Source organism: Arachis ipaensis, chromosome B03, assembly GCF_000816755.2.
Source record: "Arachis ipaensis cultivar K30076 chromosome B03, Araip1.1, whole genome shotgun sequence".
NCBI classification, from domain to species: Eukaryota; Viridiplantae; Streptophyta; class Magnoliopsida; order Fabales; family Fabaceae; genus Arachis; species Arachis ipaensis.
Window position 1 is genome coordinate 19261199 of NC_029787.2, and position 21827 is coordinate 19283025.

The 21827-nt window shown below is 36.1% G+C and overlaps 1 protein-coding gene across 1 annotated transcript; it reads right to left on the reverse strand.

Annotated features, from left to right (window-relative positions):
- LOC107629921 (zinc finger protein CONSTANS-LIKE 2) lies at window positions 13908–15274 on the reverse strand. Its single transcript, XM_016332866.2, has 2 exons — window positions 14519–15274; window positions 13908–14317 (listed from the first exon to the last, which is right to left on the reverse strand). The coding sequence occupies exons 1-2, from the start codon at window positions 15008–15010 to the stop codon at window positions 14261–14263; spliced, it is 549 nt and encodes a 182-aa protein (XP_016188352.1). The 5' UTR covers window positions 15011–15274; the 3' UTR covers window positions 13908–14260.

A 21827-nucleotide genomic window follows, 5' to 3' on the forward strand; every position in this document is an offset into this window, starting at 1 on the left:
CAACAAATTGTTTATTTTACTTTAAACTTTATAAATGAATAAACCAATTAACTAATATAACGAATTATAATTAATGTAGTATAATTAATTAAGTAATATGAATTTTAATAAATTATATTAATATTTAAATATTTAATCAAATCAATTAGTTCGTATAATTAAGTCATTGTAATAAATTGTATTGAATGAATTAAAATAATTAAATTAAAAAACATTTTCCAGATCCATCATTATGTGTAAAAATCTAATTTTTATATAATAGAATAGATAGATGATGATGATAGTATTATACTAAACTCGAAAAATTTATGAATATAAAATATTATTTTCGATTTAACATGTCAATTTAAAATGTAAGCTCGTGCATCGTACGAATTTAACACTAGTAGTAATACAAATGAGGAGCTCTCAATCTAATGTGGCGCTCATACGTTGAGTTTGGAAATTTATTTGCTCAGGTGTCGTCACTAGAAATTTTTAGAATTTTATTTCTAAAAGATAAATTATAAATTATTATTATTTAATTAAATTATTATTTTTTTAATTTTAAGTTATTTGCTCATAAATTAAAATTTTTTAAAAAATTAATTTAAATTTACTCCTAAGCTAATAAGTTCACGTAATTATTGTATAAGTCAACTCGAATTAATTCAAATTTATTGCTAAGCTAATAACGATAATAATTAATAATTATTCAATTAGTTTTCTGTAACAATAATAATTTTGTTTACGTTATATCATCTTTTAGTTAGTTGTTGGGATTTTTATTTTAAATTCAAATCAAAGTCAATTAGGTTTCTGAAAATCTTAGCTATGAGTCAACTATAAAAGTACGAATTAGAGATGCATAGCACCACACTTTATTTGTTTAGTACAATTAATTACTCCTTTTAAAATTTTGTGTGTACGTATACGAGCGTGTACGAGCGATAAGGTTATAGACAGTGCCGAGTTATAGAAATTTTCAATTATCATACTAAATTGAGATGGTTTGTCTCGATGAAAACGTGAGTTTCTTACCATTTTTTTTAAATAATATTAAATTTATCTTATTGATATTTCAAATGTGTTTATTTATCACAGTTTAATTATTCTTTGATTTTTGTTTGTCATTTATAGGGAGGAAAGATACATGCTTCAGTTAAGAAGGCTCTTGTATCTCGATTTGTGAATTTGATAAGAGAACGAATGGCATATCAAATCACATAATTTGGTGTTGGATGCAATGTGGATTGTAAACCTCGTGAAATTAGCGAATAATTAATCAATAAATTAAATTTTAATAATGAAATTAAAAATATAAATTTTAATGTAATATAAGATAGAGTTAATTAAAACAAAAATTTTGACACTAATTTTAAAGATTTTGACCTAAAATTAGGTCAACAGACTAAACTGGTTGAATCGGACCCATATTGGACCCAAGGCACAACCCATTCAACCCCTTTCTTCCCTCTTGCAGCCACAACACTCTATTTTCAATTTGTGGAAAGGGATCCACGGTGAGAAGAGAGAAGAGTAAAGAGAACCCTAACCCACATTCTACTTCCAACTTCAAATTCTTGTAACTTTCAATTCGGAGCTCCGATTCACGAGTCATTTGTGGCCACGCGTTCGTCTTGAAGTCCTCTTCAATTTTATCTAAATAAAGTGGTAAGTATCTCTAAAATTCATGCCCAGTTCTCTGTGCCCTCTTTCTCCACGAAACTGGTTTAAGTTTTGAGTGATTTTGATGATTTTGGTGGTTTAGGTGCAATCTAACATTGGATAATTGTTGGATTATACTTCAATCATCAATGGGTAAGATAAGAAAACTCTAAATTCTTGTGGTTTGTCCAATTTTATATACCCTAGTACTAATTTAGTGAATTGTATGAATTAGATTAAAATTATGTTAAATTGGGGTTTGAATTGGTGAATTGGAGCTCTTGGAATAAATTCTTGATGGCTGGAATCATTGGAATCAATTGGGAATCTTGAAGCTTGAATTTTGGTATTTTTGAGCTTAGGGAGGAACTGGCAAGGTATGGTTTAGGTTTCTCATATTTAATATGTAATGTCTTGTGAAAACTTAGGCTAGACGACCTAGGATAAATTGGATTGAGAATATTGGACTTAATTGGTAGTTTAGTTGAAAATGCATGCTTGATTTGTTGAGAAATGATAAATTGTTGGTTTTATGGCATGAATAAAGTTGATGTGGTAAGTAGGCAAATGAATGACAACTTTGATGGTGGTAAAGGTAAATATTGGTTATGAATATGTTAAGGATTATGATTTTGATGCTATTATTGAAAATGTTGAAAGAAAATGCATGTAAGATTGAGGTATGCTTAGTTTTGATAGAATGTGGGGTTATGATGCTGAATTGAAAGTTTGTTGTGCTGTTTGTATGTTTAGAGTATTGATATTGAATTTGAGTTGATGATCTTGTTGGTATAGTTGAGGTTTTTATGTACGAGACTTGTTTGAAATTGAGGTATGGATGTTTGTGGTAGGAGGTGGAGAATGTGATACTGTAAATGGTATGTTGTGATGTTATTTGTATGAGTGGTATGTTGGCATTGAGTTTGATTTTGGTGAAAATAGAGGTTTACAAACTTTTTGAAAATTTGATTTTTGGCCGAACTTCGGTGAGTCATAACTTGGCTTCCGGATCCCAAATTATTTCAAACTTATTTCAAATGAAAATTAGATCCGTGAAGTTTACGCTATTTAAAAAACGGATGAAAAATATTTTAAAACGAAAAAGTTATGCGCGTCAAAAGTTTGGAGTGCAAAGTTGAAAATTCTGCAACATTCAGCATTTTTGTTGTTCTGCATAACTTGCGTACGCGACCACTGAGCGTGTAACAGCCCAGATCACCCGCTAGCACGATATTGTCCGCTTTGGCACACAAGACCTCACGGTTTTGCCCGCCAGATCACCCGCTAGCACGATATTGTCCGCTTTAGCACACAAGGCCTCACGGTTTTGCCCTTAATGATAGGGATGATAGCCGAAGCTCCCCACACTCACTCGTCAAAATGCGTCACGCTAGGGAGAGGTATCCACACCCTTATAAGGCATGCTTCGTTCCCTCCCCAACCGATGTGGGCCTTACAATCCACCCCCCTAAGGGAGCCCAGCGCCTTCGCTGGCACATCGATCCGGGTCCGGCTCTGATACCATCTATAACAGCTCAGATCACCCGCTAGCACGATATTGTCCACTTTGACACACAAGGCCTCACGGTTTTGCCCTTGACGATAGGGATGATAGCCGAAACTCCCCACACTCACTCGTCAAAACGCGTCATGATAGGGAGAGGTATCCACACCCTTATAAGGTATGCTTCGTTCTCCTCCTCAACCGATGTGGGCCTTACAATTATGTAACAGCCCAGACCATCTGCTAGCACGATATTGTCTTCTTTGGCACACAAGGCCTCACGGTTTTGCCTTTGACGATAGGGATGATAGCCGAAGCCCCCCACACTCACTCGTCAAAACGCGTCATGCTAGGGAGAGGTATTCACACCCTTATAAGGCATGCTTCGTTCTCCTCCCCAACCGATATAGGCCTTACAGAGCGCGACGCGACCAACCTATTCGGATTGGGTATCTCGCGTACACGAGTAGGGTGCTTGTGTACGCGAGCACAGAAAATTATACGCCCACGCATACGCGTGACCTTTCAGAAATGCGTGACCCCTATTTTCAGCAAATGAGATTTTTGCATTTTAAACATAAATTTAAACCTCTAAACCTCTGTTTTTACTCTTTTACCCCTAGATCTCAGTATTAGGCCTAGTAATGAGATGAAGTTAGGAAATGGTGATAACTTGGGGGTGAAGTAAGACTTTCAAATAATGAATTATGTATAAAAATGCAAATATATGAGATGTATGTGTGAGACCATGGTTATAAATAATGAATGTAAAGGAATAATGATGATGATGAATTTTGAGAATAAATGGACATAGAGATGATATTTTATGTGTTAGGTGCGGGGAAGATGGTAGGGCGCTAATCCCTCGATTCATTCCCCAACATTTATTGTAATGGTGTTTTACGGGATGTGAGAAGGGTGGTAGGGCACTAATTTCCCGACGTATTCCCTCACAATTTTTCTCTCTCTGTCTGTAAGGTGGTAAGGCACTAATCTCCCGACCAGTATGGCACGGCCTCACTAGTGGAAGGTGGTAGGACACTAATCCCCCGATTTATTTTCTCCTAGTGTATACTTCCAGGAGAAGGTGGTAGAGCACTAATCCCCCGATCTTATACCTCCTGGAGATGCACAGTCAAGAAACGGTATATGGGTTAGCTACCAGGTGTGTCGGGTTCTGACAGTTAACCGACACGTGAGCTCACAGCCAGTAGGAAAGGCATGCATCATATGCATTTGTATGATTCTGTTTGATTATGCATTAATTGGGATTGCCTAAGTGACTATAATATGCTAATTGTTATACTTGCTATTTGTATTATTTGTATTCTACTTGTGGTTGCCTTTATTTGCTTGTTTGTCTGTGCATTTTACCGGAGATGGAGGTACGGAGGAAAGGTGGAAAAGATTTGGTGTTCTAGTTAAGTTTTAGTTATATTTAAGGAATTTGTTAAGTTTATAAAGTCTTAGAAAACTACCCTGATTCATGGTTTCTGTTTTAGTTCTTTAAGTTTATAATCTGAGTGACGGCATTCTAGGATTGCCTCTCACATTCTCAGGACCTTATATCTTATGTGCATGGAACCTTTACCATGCTGAGAATTTCCGGTTCTCATTCCATACAATATTGTTGTTTTTCAGATGCAGGACAGGCGGCACCTCGTTGAGGCATACTGGAAGCTTCTGATAGCGAAGATCCTTATCTTTAGAGTTTTATTTTGGATATATGTATATATGTAGACTCTTTTATCTCTACCGCTTATGTATCTGATATATTAACTTCCTCTTAGAGGCTATTTTGGAGAAATATGTTCTGTAACTTTGTACCGTGGGCTTATTTTGGGTTCTCCTATATATATGTGTATATACTTATGAGCTCAAGCCGGTTTACCTTCGCAAGCCGAATCTTGAGTTTTGATATTTGTATCTTGGAACTCTCTTTGGTTATTTCTATGTTTGTTCCTCTTATCTTTTCCGTTTATCGTGTATGTGTCGTGAGTGTTGCGCTTTTCTATTTAACGCTTTGCTTTCAAAGGCTCCTAGATAAACATTTCTTCCAACTATATTATGCATATTTATATTTTATTTTTAGAAGTCGTAGCGCCTCGCCACCTCTATTTTACATCCTAGGTGTAAAGTTCTGTGTGGTAGGGTTCTACATGTGTAACTTCAAGACTACACATCATGAGTATATAGGGGTGGCAATGGGTAGGGTAGGGTAGGGTTTGAACCCAACCCTAACCCTACCCGCGGGTTGAGTTTTTAACCAACACTCAACCCTACCCTACCCACGGGTTGAAAAATACCCAACCCTAATCCTACCCGCAGGTTGACAAAAATAGAGGCCACTAGATTGTTAAAAATTGTATTTATATCTCATTAAATGAGAAATATGTTTTATAAAAATAAATGAGTACAATTTATAAATTTATAGATTTGGTTTAGTGGCCAAGAAGTTTTTGCACATGCTTAAGGTCCTTGGTTCAACTCTCATATGTAACATTTTTAATCATATATAAGTATATAACACATATTATGGGGGGTGCGGGTAGGGTTGAGGCTCAACCCGCACCCTACCCACAGCAGATCGGATTGGCAACCCTACCCGACCGGGTTGGGTACCCGCGGATAGGGTCCATACTGCCAGGCCTCGTGGTGAATTTAAACTAACGTACCGATGTGCATAGACTTTCAAAATCATCAAGTATTGCACAATATAAATTTAGTTTTGTGAATTTTGACACTTTCTATGTTTCTGGATTCGATTATATCTATTTGATTGATAAGTTTATTATTTTGCAAAAAAATAAATTCATTGATAAAATTTATTTATTTTATCGATTTTTCTTAGCATAGTTTATTAACAACAAATCATTTTTATCTTATTCTATTTTAGATATTATTGAATATCTTGCTGAAATTGGAAGTGAGAAAACTCTTGAAAAGAATCACAAGTCTATCAAGTACAATGTTAATCAAAATTTTTTTTTGGATTCCTTAGCTATATATTTAAACCTTTTATTTTTCATAAACATAATTTTTGGCAAATCAATTCAATTCCTTTCTAATTCGTTTATAAGTAGTTCATTTTGAATTAATTCAGATAACGTGCCAATAAAAATATGTGTAAGTTGAATGCGTACAAATTAGTTCAACCTATGCCAGACAAGCTGAGCTTTTGGACAATCTCGAATACAATGTAAAACCGATTCCTGGCTAGAAAGACATCTTGGACACCTATCCGATGACGACATCCCTCTTCTAAAGCGAAAACTTGCAATAGGAAGAGCCTCCTTAAGACACAACCAAGCCAAAAACTTATGCTTTTTCGAAACAAGCTGACGCCAAAGCCAAAGCCAATTCTCCCGCTCCTCCCAACCAAACAGCTGTTTACACAACCACAAGTAACCATTGCGTGAGTCATAGACTTTGGCAGCAGACCCACTCCAATACTAACCCACTTCAGGACCTGCTTGTTCATCTGGATTGTAAGAGAGAATATTATCTTTCAGATTTTGAGATAAAGGAGAATAAAGAGTATCCAAATGCCACCTACCAACCGACCAAATATCCTGTATCCGGAGATTCGAATAAGAAATGTGAACATAATCCATCTCATTAGATAACCGTCCTTCTCTCCTCCAGCTAGAAAATCAAAAATTCTGGTTCAAATCTCCAATACACCAAGCAAACCCATCCTTCAACACTTCCCAAGCCTTGCAAAGACACCTCCAAATGGGAGAGTCCTTGTTCTTAGAATAACTAAAACAGTCATATAGAGATGATCGGTATTTGGCATCCAACAATTGGACCCATAGCTTGTTTGGCTGCTGGAAAAAAGTCCAAACTAGCTTCTCAAGAAGAGCAATATTTACACAATAAGGATCTCTAATCCCCAAACCTCCATATTTTTTTGGAGTAACCAGTACCTTCCAACTAACAAGATTCAATCCTCTTCCATCAACTTGTCCTTTCCAAAGAAAATTCCTCATCATAGACTCCAATTTACTAATGATTCCTTTGGGAAAAATAGAGACTTGCATCTGGTACGTGGGAATAGCAGCAGCAACTGAATTAACCAAGCAGAGCCTACCAGCCCGATTGAGTAAACTTCATTTCCAGCTTGCTAGCCTACTCCAAATCTTATCTAGGACACCATTGAAAGCTGAACGATTCACCCTAGAATGGCTAAGGGTAACTCCAAGATACTTGCCCAAGTCCTGGACAAATCTGATAGAGGATACCCCAGTGAAAACCTCTTTCCTTGTTGTAGAGACATTCTTGGAGCAAAGCGCTTTAGACTTCTCGACATTAATCTTCATCCCAGATGCTTTACAAAAAGTCTCTAAAATCAACATCACATTTTGCACTTGTCTCTTTGTAGCTTTACAGAACAGAAGCAAGTCATCTACAAACATTAAGTGGGATATTCTTGGTCCTCCTCTAGAAATAGCAACCGGCTCCCACAAGCCCAAATCAACCTGATGACTAATAAAGCATGCCAATCGCTCCATACACAACACAAAAAGATAGGGTGACATAGGGTCTCCTTGTCTAAGACCTCGGCTAGGAGTAAAGCCATTCAGACGACTCCCATTCCAAAGAATAGATAAGGAAGAAGCAGTGACATAATTCATAATCAAATTAAGTGTAGGAATAGGAAAACCAAAGCTTTTAAGGGTATGAGCTAAAAACCTCCAGTCAACTCTGTCATAATCTTTCTCCAGATCAATCTTAAAGGCCAGTGTTCCTTTCTTTAATTTAGTCTTCTTCATAAAGTGGAGGACTTCTTGAGCAATAATGATGTTGTCAGGAGTTCCTCGTCCCGGAATAAATCCTCCTTGAAGCGGGCCAACAATCTCCGCAAGATGAGGACGAAGCCTATTAACAAGGACCTTCGTGATGATCTTGTAAACTACATTGCAGAGACTAATCGGCCTGAAATCTTTCATAGATACCGGTGATTCAACCTTTGGAATGAGAACCAGTAAAGTCTCCAACATTCTCGGATCAAGAGGAACACCGGAGAATGCCTGCTTAACCATCTTCCAAACATCAAGACCAATGATCTCCCAATATTCTTTGAAGAAGAAAGCTTGAAACCTATCAGGACCCGGAGCTTTAAAAGAGTTCATGTGAAAAATAGCTGCTTTGACTTCCTCCATAGTAACTGGTGCCGTAAGGTTATTGCAAGCTTCCTCATTCAGAGAAGGAAGAGGCACATCACCAAGGCAACCCAAATCAACATCATCCAAATGACAGAATAAGCTTTTATAGAAAGACTCTGCTTCTTGACTCAGAACCTCTGGATCAGTTTTCCACACTCCATCCTTGAGAAAAAGGTCATGAATCTTATTATGCTTCCTTCGCGCAAGAGTTTGAATATGAAAGAATCTTGTATTCCTATCCCCGAACCTTACCCACTGCTCTATGGACTTTTGGAACCATAGGAACTCTTCTTGCACTAGAGTATTATTATAATCATCAAGCAACTGTTGCTCTTTCTGACGCAAATAAATACTATCCACCACTTCCAAATGCTTTTGTAAATAATTAATCTGCTGCTCTAATTCACATTTCTTAACAAAAATGTTACCAAATACCTTCGAGTTAAACTCTAGTGAATTCTTCTGTACTTCCGAAAGCTTGCCATGAATTCCTCTATTACCAGACCACCATGACTGGTTCACAATATCCCTATACCCAGGATGAGTAGCCCAAGCAGCAACAAATCGAAAAGGTCGATTCCCTTTAGGCTGAGGACGACCTTTACAACGCACCAGAATAGGGCAATGATCAGACTGAAGCCTATTTAAAACTTCTGCATAAGCTTCTGGAAAGATAGATAACTAACTACTATTTATACAGACTCGATCAAGCTTTTTTGCCACGTCAACATAATTTTTCACCCTCCTGTACCAAGAAAATCGCCTCCCAATAGTCTTCAGATCAAACAAACCACTATCCCCTAATGAAGTAGCAAACATGTCGGCTCTTTGATGCGAAAATTGACAGCCCTTAGATTCATGAGAAAATTTGACTTCATTAAAATCACCAAGAACAATCCAAGGTCCTTGAAAAACCATGGATTGTGCAACAAGATAATCCCAAAGGAGAACCCTTTTATTAAATTGAGGACTACCATAAATACCACTATACCTCCAAATTAAATTATCAAAGTGAACCTCAACAGTAACACCCTGATCAAAAGCATCAATGAACTTACAACAAACACCCTTCATAGAGGATAGAAACCAAATACCTCCCTTATGCCCCTCAGCTTCTACTATACCAACAGAGTGATACCCCAACCTTTTCCAAAATAATTTTAAATGCTGAAAAGGGGAGTGAGTTTCAACCACAATAAAGAAAACAGGTCTAAATTTCCTAACAAGTTCCTTACAATGCACCCGGGCTAACTTATTAGAAGCAACCCTAATATTCCAAACAATCATATTTAAACTATCCATAAATAATAGGGACAGAATAAATAAGAACATAAACTCTAAACAGAATCACCAACCTCAATAGGTGGTTTGTCCTGCAGTACTGGCACACTCTAATCCTCAATAATTGCCACCTTTGGACCTCCTGACACTGCACCTGCCATGCTTCCATCTACTAAGGTTTCCTCCGTTGTGCCACCATTTTTATCAACTGGCGAGTTCTGCAAGGAGGAAGGCCGAGGACGCTTCCGTAGAGAGATTCCACGACGTGCAGGAGTTCTGCGCGATGGAGATGGCGCAATTTCATGTTTTTCTCGCTTCCCCTTCCTAATGCCAATTGATTTGCCTCCATCACCATGCAAATTGGGCCTTGGAACCTTTCTCGAACCAAACTTGTGCTGCTTTCCATCTTGGTCCTTCAAACCTGATGACTGACCCATTGTGAATTTTCCCTTACGCAGCACTTGTTGCCAGCCCTCTCCATCATCCATGCATGCCTCATTAACATGACCATCAGGCACATGAGGAGCCAATGATTCCATAACTACATCCTTCCCTTTAACAACTCCTAATTTCTCACCCAAATTACGAGGATTCTCACCCAAATCACCAGCTTCTGATTCAGCATCTTGTTGAATCTCATGATTGTTATGTGGCACTAATGTCGGGGCTTCATTATTTTTTTCATCACCAAAGGAATTTTCGTTTCCTTCCAAGGACTCCTTCTCCATGCACAACGATTTATCATGCCCATATCGTGCACAAGTAGCACAAATCAACTGTAAACTCTCGTACTCCACCTCATAAGTCACACCCTCCACTATAATATGTTTGATTACAGGCAACTCAAGATTAATTTGAACACAAGCTCGGGCATATTTTCCTCTTTCTGCAAGCTTAGTAGCCAAATCTACTTTCACCGGAATCCCTATTGCAGAAGCAATTCGCAGCATTGCTTGTTCCTGGTAGCACCAAATTGGAAGTCCCGAGACTCGAATCCATACCAGCGTTGATCCAAAGGATTTTTCGCATGGCCTAAAATCCACATCCCATGGCTTTACTGCAACATAGTGACCGTCTATCAACCACGGGCCACCAAGAATGACTTTCTCACGATCCACAGCAATATCAAATTTAACCAAAAAATATCCAAACCCCACATCCAACAAATCAAACCCTCCTTTGATGCGCCATACTATCCGAAGCTTATGCATGAGAGCCGTGTAGCCATAATACTTATCCAGCACCTTGATCACGATGGCTTCCTTATAAGGTTCAACTAGACAGCTCTTTGCCTCCTTGGTAAAACTGACACTTGGTGGACGAGAATCACCCTGCTTACCTGTCACCATCGCGATACCATCCCCAGATAAAGACCCTACTAATGCAAAGGCCTTAGAATTTTCTGCACCATAAACTCTCCTTTATTTTTTCCTTTTATGAAAGGAAAAAAGAAGTCCAAATTCAATGAGTAAGGATGCAACTAATACTATGTAGAAATCTAAAAAGGAAAGCAAGATTTAAGAAAAAATTAATATTAAAAGACAAAGAAAATATAAAGCAAAAAACACTGTTCAAGGCTTCTTTTATAAAAAAACAAATTAACTATTTATATTCTTGGTTAACAAGTTAGAATAATATACTTTTTTATTTAATATTTTTAGTTATACTGATATTATATGTTTAGATGTTATTTAGTATAAAAAATAGCTAACATAATATTTTTTATACATTATTTAACTGTTCATAAGTAATAAATTAATAATTTATGTTACCTTCATAATATGCCTGTATTTGTTTATGAAAAAATTACAAAAAATTTGAGTGATAGTTTAAATAATGTACATTTAAAATCAATATTGTCTGACATGACAAATGAAATACCAGTATAGGTTGACTTCTCGATGAATTTTTTGAAACATATTTTTGTGAATATACATGCGCTTTATATATTTTGATTTTTCTATTATTTATACAATTATAAAATTTAACATAAAATATATTCAAAACTAATACATTGAATTATCTTATTCGGTAATAATTCAACACCATATCGATCAATGTCTACAATTATTAGTTTACTGTAAGTGTAAAGAGAAAATAATGTGTCAATACTAGTGTGTTTGTAATTTGGCTAACTATTTTTAATACATATAATTGAACAATAAAACTTGTCCATTCTCTCCTAGTGCTCATTTTTACTATTTGTCTTTTATGTGTGAATTTATATTCACACTTACTATTTTATTTTCTCTCTGCTAATTTTTTTTGTTTTCGCAGTATTCTTTTGTTGGTTGCAGATCTCAAATTTTTAGCTTGGAATTCATTTTGATTTTGTATTTTTTTTAGTAGTCATTATTTGATTTTTTTTACTTTTGCTAAGATCTCTATTACTTGATCTGTGATGCATTTTAATAAAATTGAAAGAGTATATAAAGTATACATAAAAATAAAAAATATTATGTAATTTTTAAATTTTATTACTCTTTATATATTTTTTATGTTTTATTACCTTTACTTTACTGTTGCTCTGACCGTATTCTTTCATTTTGTTCTTTTTTTTGTTTCGTCAAATTTTTTTTATTTTCTTCTGTTTAGATGGCACACATTATGTTTAGAACACTAGAGGAGAACCATAACATCGTGCTGTCAATGATTAGATCCACCTTGAAGAAGGTTCCTCATAGCTAATCTGTGAGGTCTACCGAAAGAACAATTTATCCCTTTTTAATTGACCAGATGAATAATCATGGTTGAACTGAATTTTCGATTGTTGAAAATTGTCCATGGAGGGCAATATTCCAAAGGAGGTCAAAATGATGTGGTCAATAGTGGTAAAAATTGTGCTTGAGAAAAGGCAATAAAAATACTACTTGATCAATGAGAGATATAACAGCTACCTTCAAACATAATAAGATGTTATAAGCAAAATTACCTAAAGGTGGAGCATAATACTAAAATATTATGTAAGATGACTAAAAATAGACATATCTCTCATCCTTTTCTTTTTTCTTTTCTCTCACTCCTTCTTTGTGGCTTAACCTTTTCTAGGATAGTGGATGAATGATATTTACTGTACCTGTTGACCCTACGTCATAAAAGTGACCGGGCACGTATAAATTCTTGGGTATGGATAGCCCTCATTGAATGACTTGAATGATAATTGATTGTGAAATCTATGCATAGACTCTTGGGGATGCGCGATGGGGGACAATCTAAGGTTTTCGGATTTGTCGGGTTAGCTGGATAACCGACAGATGAGCCTCATCATCCATAGGACAGGCATGTATCATGTGCATTTGTTTGTTTGTTACCTGTATACTTGCTACTTGCACTATCTGCCCATTATCTGTGCGTAAACTTGTTTGGTTGCTTGTCTCTGTTGAGTTATGGATGACAGAGGGACGGAGGAAAGGGTGATATGGTTTGGAGTTACATTAGGTTTACAAAGTGAGTAAGTTTAGGAATGTTAGGTTACCTACCTCTATTTATGGCTACTGTTTTAGAAATTAAGTTCGATAACTGAATGACGGAGTTCTAGAATTGTCTCTGGTATTCTCAGGGCCTTATTTATTATACGCGTGGTACTTTTACCATGTTGAGAACCTCCGGTTCTCATCCCATACTGTGTTGTTGTTTTTCAGGTGCATGTCGAGAGGCTCTTCGCTAGGCGTCTGGATCCTTGAAGCGAAGTAGTTCCTGGGTGTATTTTGGGTTTCTGTTTATATATATGTATATATGTGTTTAGCTTACTCTCCAAGTAACTTGTGTATGCTGCTCCTCATAAAGGTTGAGGGAGAGATATGAGTTTATTTTGGTATTTTGATATAATTTGAGATATATATATCCTCCGGCCAGCCTTAGCTTCGCAGACTGAGTCAGGAGCTAGTCATGCTGTTTTCTTGGTTTTCCTTTTCTCTTGGTTTGTCTTTATCAATACCTTTTAGATTTCTTAGCACGCAGGTAATCTTTTCTCTTGGCCTGTAACACCACAATACCTCTATTCTATGACTTAAACGTAAAACTCTGTGTAGTAGGGTGTTACAACTACTAACTTCTTTGTAATAACTAACAAGTTTTATCTTCTTTTATAAATTGTTAATAAAGGTCCGATTTTCACCCAATTTTTACCCGATATAATTGTGGTCTGAATATGTATAAATTTCATCGAATCTAAGATCAGATTATGATTTAAAAATTAGGTCCAGTATATATTTAGGAACAGATAATAAGCCCATAGCACTCAGGGGTAGAAAGTGATATCACATAATTTTTTTTGGCAACAACTAATTCATGCATACACTGAAATATACAACTCTAAAATAAAATAAATGAAAAATAATTAAAAAGAGTTGAGAGAAATTAAAATTTACATCATCAGCTTCAAAATACATATTTATAAGTTATATCTATATCTACATTTTGAGAACGAAGAAAAAGGAAAATTCTAATGTCAATCTTCTACCGTTCTACGAACAAGCAGTGCTGGTCAATGAACTACTGGTCAAAAGTAAGCAGTGGTGTTATAAGCGGGCTAGATCAGAAAGCAAGTTAAATAGTAAAATAATCAAAGAGCTCAAAATATCTTCATGCCAACGACGTCGTTAAAATTAGCGTCCCAACATCAAACGCTGCCTCAATCTCCACCGTCACGCCAACCACTTCAGTGGTGGTCCTCTGCCACCCTCCGCCGCTCACAAATCGAAGCGTTCGAGGCTTCCTAACCAATAAAAGAAACGAAACACACGAAAAAAAAGAAGAGAGAAAGAAATCATCGTTGTTCGCCCAAATTTCAAAGGAGTGCTGATAAATCAAAACTTCTAAACAATTTTCACTTAACAGTTACCAAAGTTTAAAAATATCTATCGCATTTTTTCTTAAGAAATTATTTAATCTAATGCATTCTTCGTACATAACAAACCTGAAGGTCACGATCCGAAGCGTCGACGTCACGCCGTCGTTTCAACGACGTCGCCAGGTCAAAACCATCTCCAGCGCCGAACCCGGACTCTTCGCTGCCGGCGGAACTCGACGGCGGAGGCGGCGGGGTGGTGGAAGAGCACCAAGGCACAACCTGATTTTCTCCGTCCACATCTTCGAAACCGTCGTCGTCGTCGTCGTCTTCGATTTCTGTCTCGTCGTTATTTTCCCCTTCGCTCTCTTCTTCTTTTGGTTTTTCTTGTTCTCCCTTGGAACAACTGTGGCAGAGGGAAACGGCGTTAAGGAGTGCGGCGCCGGTGGCTTTCCACGGCGTAAGTGAGTAACAGTCGCGGCAGAGGAGCGTCCTGGAGTGCTTAGCCACAAGGAAGTTAGCACCGTGAACATTAGCGTCGCAGGTCCAGCATAAGCTAGCCTGGTCCGACTCGCAGAAAGTCCTAGCCCTAACCTTGCACAGTTCGCACTTCTTCATCATATCCACCTTCTTGAATCTCAAATTAGAAAAATATCTTACTCTTTTTGTTCTCAGTGTATTGTTTTCACTTTTCTTTGAAGGGTGAAGGAGGAAGAAGGAGAAAGACGGAAAGTTGTAAGTTACGATGTCTGATCTTTTATAAAAGAGTAAATCAATTAATTAATCCCTGATTTTGCGTAGCAGCCCCAAAAACTAGTGAACCACCCTTCTGTTCTCTCTACTGTTTGATCTGATTTAGATATTTCTTTTGTCTTCACTGTCACTTCAAATAAATGTAAATAAAATTGAAAAAATAATGTTGTGAGTAACTTGACTAATAAGAATTAGCAATATTAATCGGAATGTTTTTCGGTTTCCGCCATTTGTTTTTCTTTCTGCGATTCTACCTATTTTTGACTGGGGTTAACACTTAACAGGTTATTAGGAATAAGACACTCTAATCTATTTATCCTTTAGGTATTTTAGGCATTTGAATTTTCTAAATTTTGAATTTTATTTTAAAGAATAAAATTTGATCTTTCACTTCTTATATTTTTTCTTAATTCTATTGATAAAATAAATGATGAAAGATCAAATTTTACTCTTTAAAAATAAAATTTAAAATATTAGAGTTAATAGTCAAAATCGTCTTCGAAAGATACTTCGATCTCCATTTTAGTTCTCGAAAAATAAAATTAATCAAATTCATCCCCAAATGATTATTTTTTAATCACGTTCATCCTTCCGTTAATTTCTTGATACTGCAGTTAACATAGAACGTGAAGTAACAGCACAGCAAAATAAACGGTGTCGTTCTGCATTCTTCTCCGAAGTTCCATCGCTCTCTCAATCACCTTCTCCTTTTTCCACTTACACATGCATTGGGGATAAAGGTTAAGCCAGGAGCTGGGTTTCGTGACCCAATCGCCTTCTTCTTTTTCTGTTTTTGTTGTGTTCAAACCCCATCTTCCATCTACCTCCATGAAACAAAAAATAATCCACACTAAAATAAATCTTCCCATTCAAAATTTAAATTAATTTCTCTCATGAAAATAATGAAACTAAAAATCACAACAGAACAAAAGCAAAACTACCAACTTTAAATTAGAAACTAACATAGATTTGCATTTGAGAAAAATAACAATAAATTCCACAAATAAAACAGAAAGATTAAGAGAAAAAGGTGATTTACCATAAAAAATCTTAATTGATCAAGAACCCTCATTGTCCTCTTGACAACCCACGGTAGAAAGACCCGCATGAGAAAATACGGCTATATAGTAGCTCATGTCACAGTAACCACAGTTGCCATCATTATTAGAACCTATGCCACCGCTACCGTCTCCGTTTACCTAACTCGCACCCAAATCACAAAAGGGTCGCCGGAAGCCCTCCAAATTAAGGATTTTGAACACCGCAAGATCACGCAGCACCACCACAATACACTATCTCAGACATAAGCATTTCACGCCGAAAAAAGAAAGAAAAAAGAAAGAGATTTTTGGAGCGAAACAGAAGAATGACTGTTATGAAAGGTGGTAATGGGAAGAAACGTGGTTAAATATCTCATTCTGGACATCAAACAGCGTCGTTTCAATCCTTGGAGTGAAAAAGAACAAAACTACGTCGTTTTAGAATGCTTTACGCTGTCAATTAACGTTTAACGTCAGCAAACGTTAGTCACAGTTGACGGAAGGACGAATTCCATCAAAGCAATTATCATTCAGGGACTAATTTGATTAATTTTATCTTTTAGAGACTAAAATAGAGATCAGATAATCTTTAAAAGACGATTTTGACTATTAACTCTAACTTATTAAAAAGAGACCAAAAAACTCTTTTTATTTACTTTTAAAGAAAATGTAAATATTCTTATTTTTAGCTTTGATAAATACTATCCTTTTAAATTTAATAAACATCTAAATTTAATTAACTTTAATTTTTTAATTTTAAATAATTTAAAACCAAAAACAAAAAAATCAAATCTGAAAAAAAAAATATATCTACTCTTCATCTTTTTCTCCTTCCAAGTTCCAACCCTAAAGACGCAACAATGTTCGATGAAAGATTCCAATTTCAATTACAGATAGAAGGTGCAAATGAAATAGATTTAATTATTTGTTGGTCCTATAGTTTCGTAAAATTTTCAATTAGATCTTTATACTTTTTTTCTTTTTAATTGGGTCCCTGCACCAAATTTTTTTTTTCAATTAAGTCTCTTTTAGTAGTAATTGGCTTAATTTTATAGGGACCTAACTAAAAAAAAAAAGAATTAATACAGGGACCTAAATAAAAGAAAAAAAAAAGTATAGGGACCCAATTAAAAAAAATTTGGTGCAAGGACTCAATTAAAAGAAAAAAAAGTATAGGGACCTAATCGAAAATTTTGTGAAACTATAGGAACCAGTAGAGTAATTAAACCAATAAAATAATATGCTAACAAGTAAGCTAAGTTCTTTCACATTGTTAAACAGATATAGCAGACTGTTTCTCTTGATTTTTTTGCTCTTAATTTATCTACAAGTTAAAGGGACGTACAAATTAGAATAGTTGCAATGAGATGTAGAGAAGGAATTCGAAATAAATTTAGTAAAGTTGATAGAAATTTGGATGGGGAGACAGAGCAAAAATAAGTGAGCAACAGAAACACGAATGACTGAATATGAGCTGGGAATATGTAGCGCTACTTGTATTGTTCTCTTGCCGTCGTTGGTTGACTCCTCACAATAAGGGAGAAGATGAAGATTGTATTTTTGTTTTTTCCTAATCAGATTATTCTAGTTTTTTTGCAGATTGTTCTTAAATAAATAAAATAAATATTTTATTTACAGATATAGATAATTTGAAACATTTTTATTAATTTGCATTCTATTATTTATCTCGTTTACAGTAAACAAAATAAGTGTGTGTATATATCTCGTTTACACTGTAAACGAGATAAGATACGTTTGCAATTTCACGTATTACATTTTCATATTTAGAGACTTTGACTTTAACAACTCCTTAATTACTACATTCGTGGAGCGTTGGTGTCCGAAGACACACACTTTTCACCTGTCTTGAGGTGAATGCACCATCACTCTGTAGGACGTTACGTACCACCTTGAGTTATGCACTAACGAAGAGCTAGTGGGTGGGTACTTGCATAATTTTTACACATGGTACCAGCACCTGACCTGGGAATGGGTAGAGGAGCTCCTTGGTGTCGATCTCCTCATGCTCAGCAGCAGTGGGCGCAGAGAAAGGAATCATTCTCGATCAAGCTGACGTGGCTGAGGGACCGAATACGGCATATGCCAACTACTACAGATGCAGCCACTCTCTGACAGTACACTAAGTGTTACATTCTGTTGCTGATCGGGAGTTACCTGATGACAGACAATTCAACTAATCAGGTCCATATTAGGTGGTTGTCCTTAGTAGTGGACTTTGCAAGGTGCTGCAATTTGTCTTGGAGATCCGCTATACTTGCCTGGACATACCACTCTTTATGCTCTGCAGCACATCGATCTACCATAGACATTGTTGGATGTACTCCTCTACTGGTCTCATGACTTTACTATGGATTTTCTCAGTGATGTCTACCCGAGAGACAAACTCTGATGTTTCTATTGGTCGTGAGGTAACTATTTTCATATACAGTTATTGTAGTTTTCATATATGTAATTTGAAAGTTTATTGCATAATTTGAGAGATTGTTATTGTTGCATATGTCCATAGGTTGGTAGGTATATCCCAGCAGAGTAGGGACTAGTTTGACCAGCGAGTCCTCCGATATTGCCTTTTGTTAGATCGATTACAATTGGATGAGGTACGTGAAAGTATTTTAGTTAGTTGTCGCTAATTGAGTAGTTTTCCTATGTAATGAACTGAACTTGATGATTATATTACACTGTATTTTGCAGTTTCTATGGACGTCGTACGACGACCCAGCTTTGCAAACCATCAGTGTGGACTGGTTGAAAGAGGAGGCAGAATAGGGGACATGAATGAGTGTTGTTCCCTTTGTTTGCTTCAATATTGTTGAGTTTCACCATATTGACCGGATGAAATGCCAGTTCATTAGCGAGCAGCCGGTGCTTGGAGACCCAGTCAATGTCGATCGGTTTCTGACCACCACAGGACGGGGCGAGGACGTCTGGTGGCCCACTCGAGATTAGCAGTGGTATGATAGATGTAGGTTTCGATTTGAGGAAGGCCACAGAATCTCTATTCAGCCATTCACTAACTATCGACTTACGCATGAGTACTAAGACAGGTTCTAGCTTGCTTGCCACGTTAGACATTTGTTCAACCAGGACGTGCTTGATGATCCCAAGCTTTATACTCTTTTGGATGATGTGCAGTCTACTGCCAGTCAGTCACAGAAAAGATATTACTGTTATTGGCTTGTGCCACTCCAATTAGTAGCACACCATCATAGTTGCCATACAGATGCGTGGCATCGACAGAAACAAAAGGATTGTAATGCTTGAAAGCCTCCATATAGGTAGAAAAAGCCCAGAATACCTTATTAAATTAGCTACAGTCGCGTACCACTAAGTGTCATTCATAGTACGGTACGGCCTTGAAATCACATACTGTTCTGGGACAACTAATCTGCAATACTTGGAGGAACCTTGACACCTTATTATATAACTCCTTCGAATCACCGTATATATATATATATATGCAATTGCCTTTTACTTTGCCATACAGACCTTTCTGTATGAGGGTTTGAAGTGATAGCTTTGCCTAACTGCACCTTGCAGAACAAGAATAATGGCTGATGGGCTGGACTGTATGAGGGACAGGATGACACTACAAATGAGGTTGTTGTCCAACTATCGATGGTCATGGGATATGGTGGGGGCTGCACAAGTATACACACCTCCAAATTTACGTACCACTCTAGCGAAATAAAATATATAAGGTAGGCATTTATAACAAAAATAATCATGATTAATAAGAATATACACCACAATTAAAAACTTGATCTCACCAATATCTGAGATTCTGTTGGAGGCAATACGGAGACTCCAAGGATATCCTAATGCAAATTGTATGCAATGCACATGGTATTTTAATCGATCCGACTCCACGACTCGGCACTCAACACTTCTGCGAATACTGTAATTCTTCACACCTTGCGTTATTGCCTCTCTGCTCCTGAATCTATGGCCAATCCTAAACTCCACACCACCATCTATGTTGTAATCATCTCTACCCATGTTGAAAAATAGAGTGTTCTCGTGCATCACATCCAGATCCAATGTATGATAGTGACTGGGTACAGCTGATAAGGCCAGAATTGGTTGCGGAACAGGCAGAAGATACTGAACTAATGCATCGACTAGAGTTTCTAGTACAAACTCCTCCTCATCATTGAAGAACCACTATCGTTGCTATCGGCAACATACTCCTCATCGGATTGCTCATCGTTTATGTCCATGTCTACTATTAGATTAGCACAGTGCAGCTATGGTGATGCAGAAGTTGGTTATCCTGGACAAAATTTGAGTGGCCAAATCCACCGCCACTAACATTATCAACCTCCGTAGAAAGCTCCATCACTTATTCTGCCATGATTTTCTCATGGATGTCAAACATGAGGCGCACATGCTCATCGCCATAGAGTCAAAACAGACGATATCAAAAAACTCCATTTTTTTTATCAATGCTAGCAACCTATACCTAACTCTTCTAACCTTTTTTGTTCCACTGGCACTAATGATCTTCAATATTAAACTCTTTAACTCACATAAAGAATTTACTCTACGAGTGCACAACAGAATAGGATTATTACACTCAAATATCATCCCAGTGTTACTGTTTCTCATATGACAATTAGGATACACACTTATAACCACATATCTACTATCACTAGACATTTTTGCCTAATATTTGGAAGAAAAACTAACAGTGGGACATCGTTTGGGTTACCAATCTTGGCGAGGTTAACAACTCTACTATCATAAAAATAGCCAAGAACCCACTTTTGTTGGCTAAGCCGAGGATGCACCTCTTTCTCTCAAAGAATTTAGAGAAAAAATAAGCACATAACTTATTTAATATATACCTCTTACATACGCATATTTATACTAGTAGGGGAGGAGGGAGGGAAACCTTTATGACTTGGACGATGTGGGACTAACTCATAATACAATATAATAATATATGCTAAACTAGACTACTTTAATTAACAACACAAATATAAAATATATGCTCCTGCATCAAAAATGGAAGAAAAGAAAAAGTGAAATGTTTGTGCAGAATACAAATGGTTGTAGATCTTTTTTATATCTAATCAAAATTTGTATCTCATTTATAGTGAAAACGTATAACTTTTCATTTATCTCGTTTACAGTGTAAATGAAATAAGTGTGTGTATATCTCGTCTACACTATAAATGAGATACGTGTTGAACGTTCTCTTCTATATATCACATGTGCAAACGTAATACGTAAAATTGCAAATGTGTCTTATCTCATTTATAGTGTAAGTGCGATATACACATTATTTTGTTTATACTGTCAACGAGATAAATAATGCAATACAAATCGATAAAAACGCTTCAAATTACTTATATCCGTAAATAAAACATTTATTTTATTTATTAAAATTTTTTTTTGTTCTAAATGATTGAAATTTAAAAATTTAAAAATTTAAATTAATTGAATTTCGATATTTGTTAAAATTAGAAAGATATAGCGTTGGTCGAACAAAATAATGATGTTTAATTTTTTTTAAAGTACATAAAAAGATTTTTTTTGTCTCTTCTTTTTAATAAATTGTCAAGGTATTTTAGTAAAAATAATATTATAATATCAATTTTCTTTTTAAAAGGTTAAATATTGAC

Bases quoted from the DNA above. Each gene is read 5' to 3' on its own strand.
- LOC107629921 (XM_016332866.2), bottom strand. From the start codon at position 15,010: ATGATGAAGAAGTGCGAACTGTGCAAGGTTAGGGCTAGGACTTTCTGC. The intron at 14,318-14,518 runs GTTTGTTATGTA...TTTATTGGTTAG, and splicing joins CTTCGGATCGTGACCTTCAG to GAAGCCTCGAACGCTTCGAT.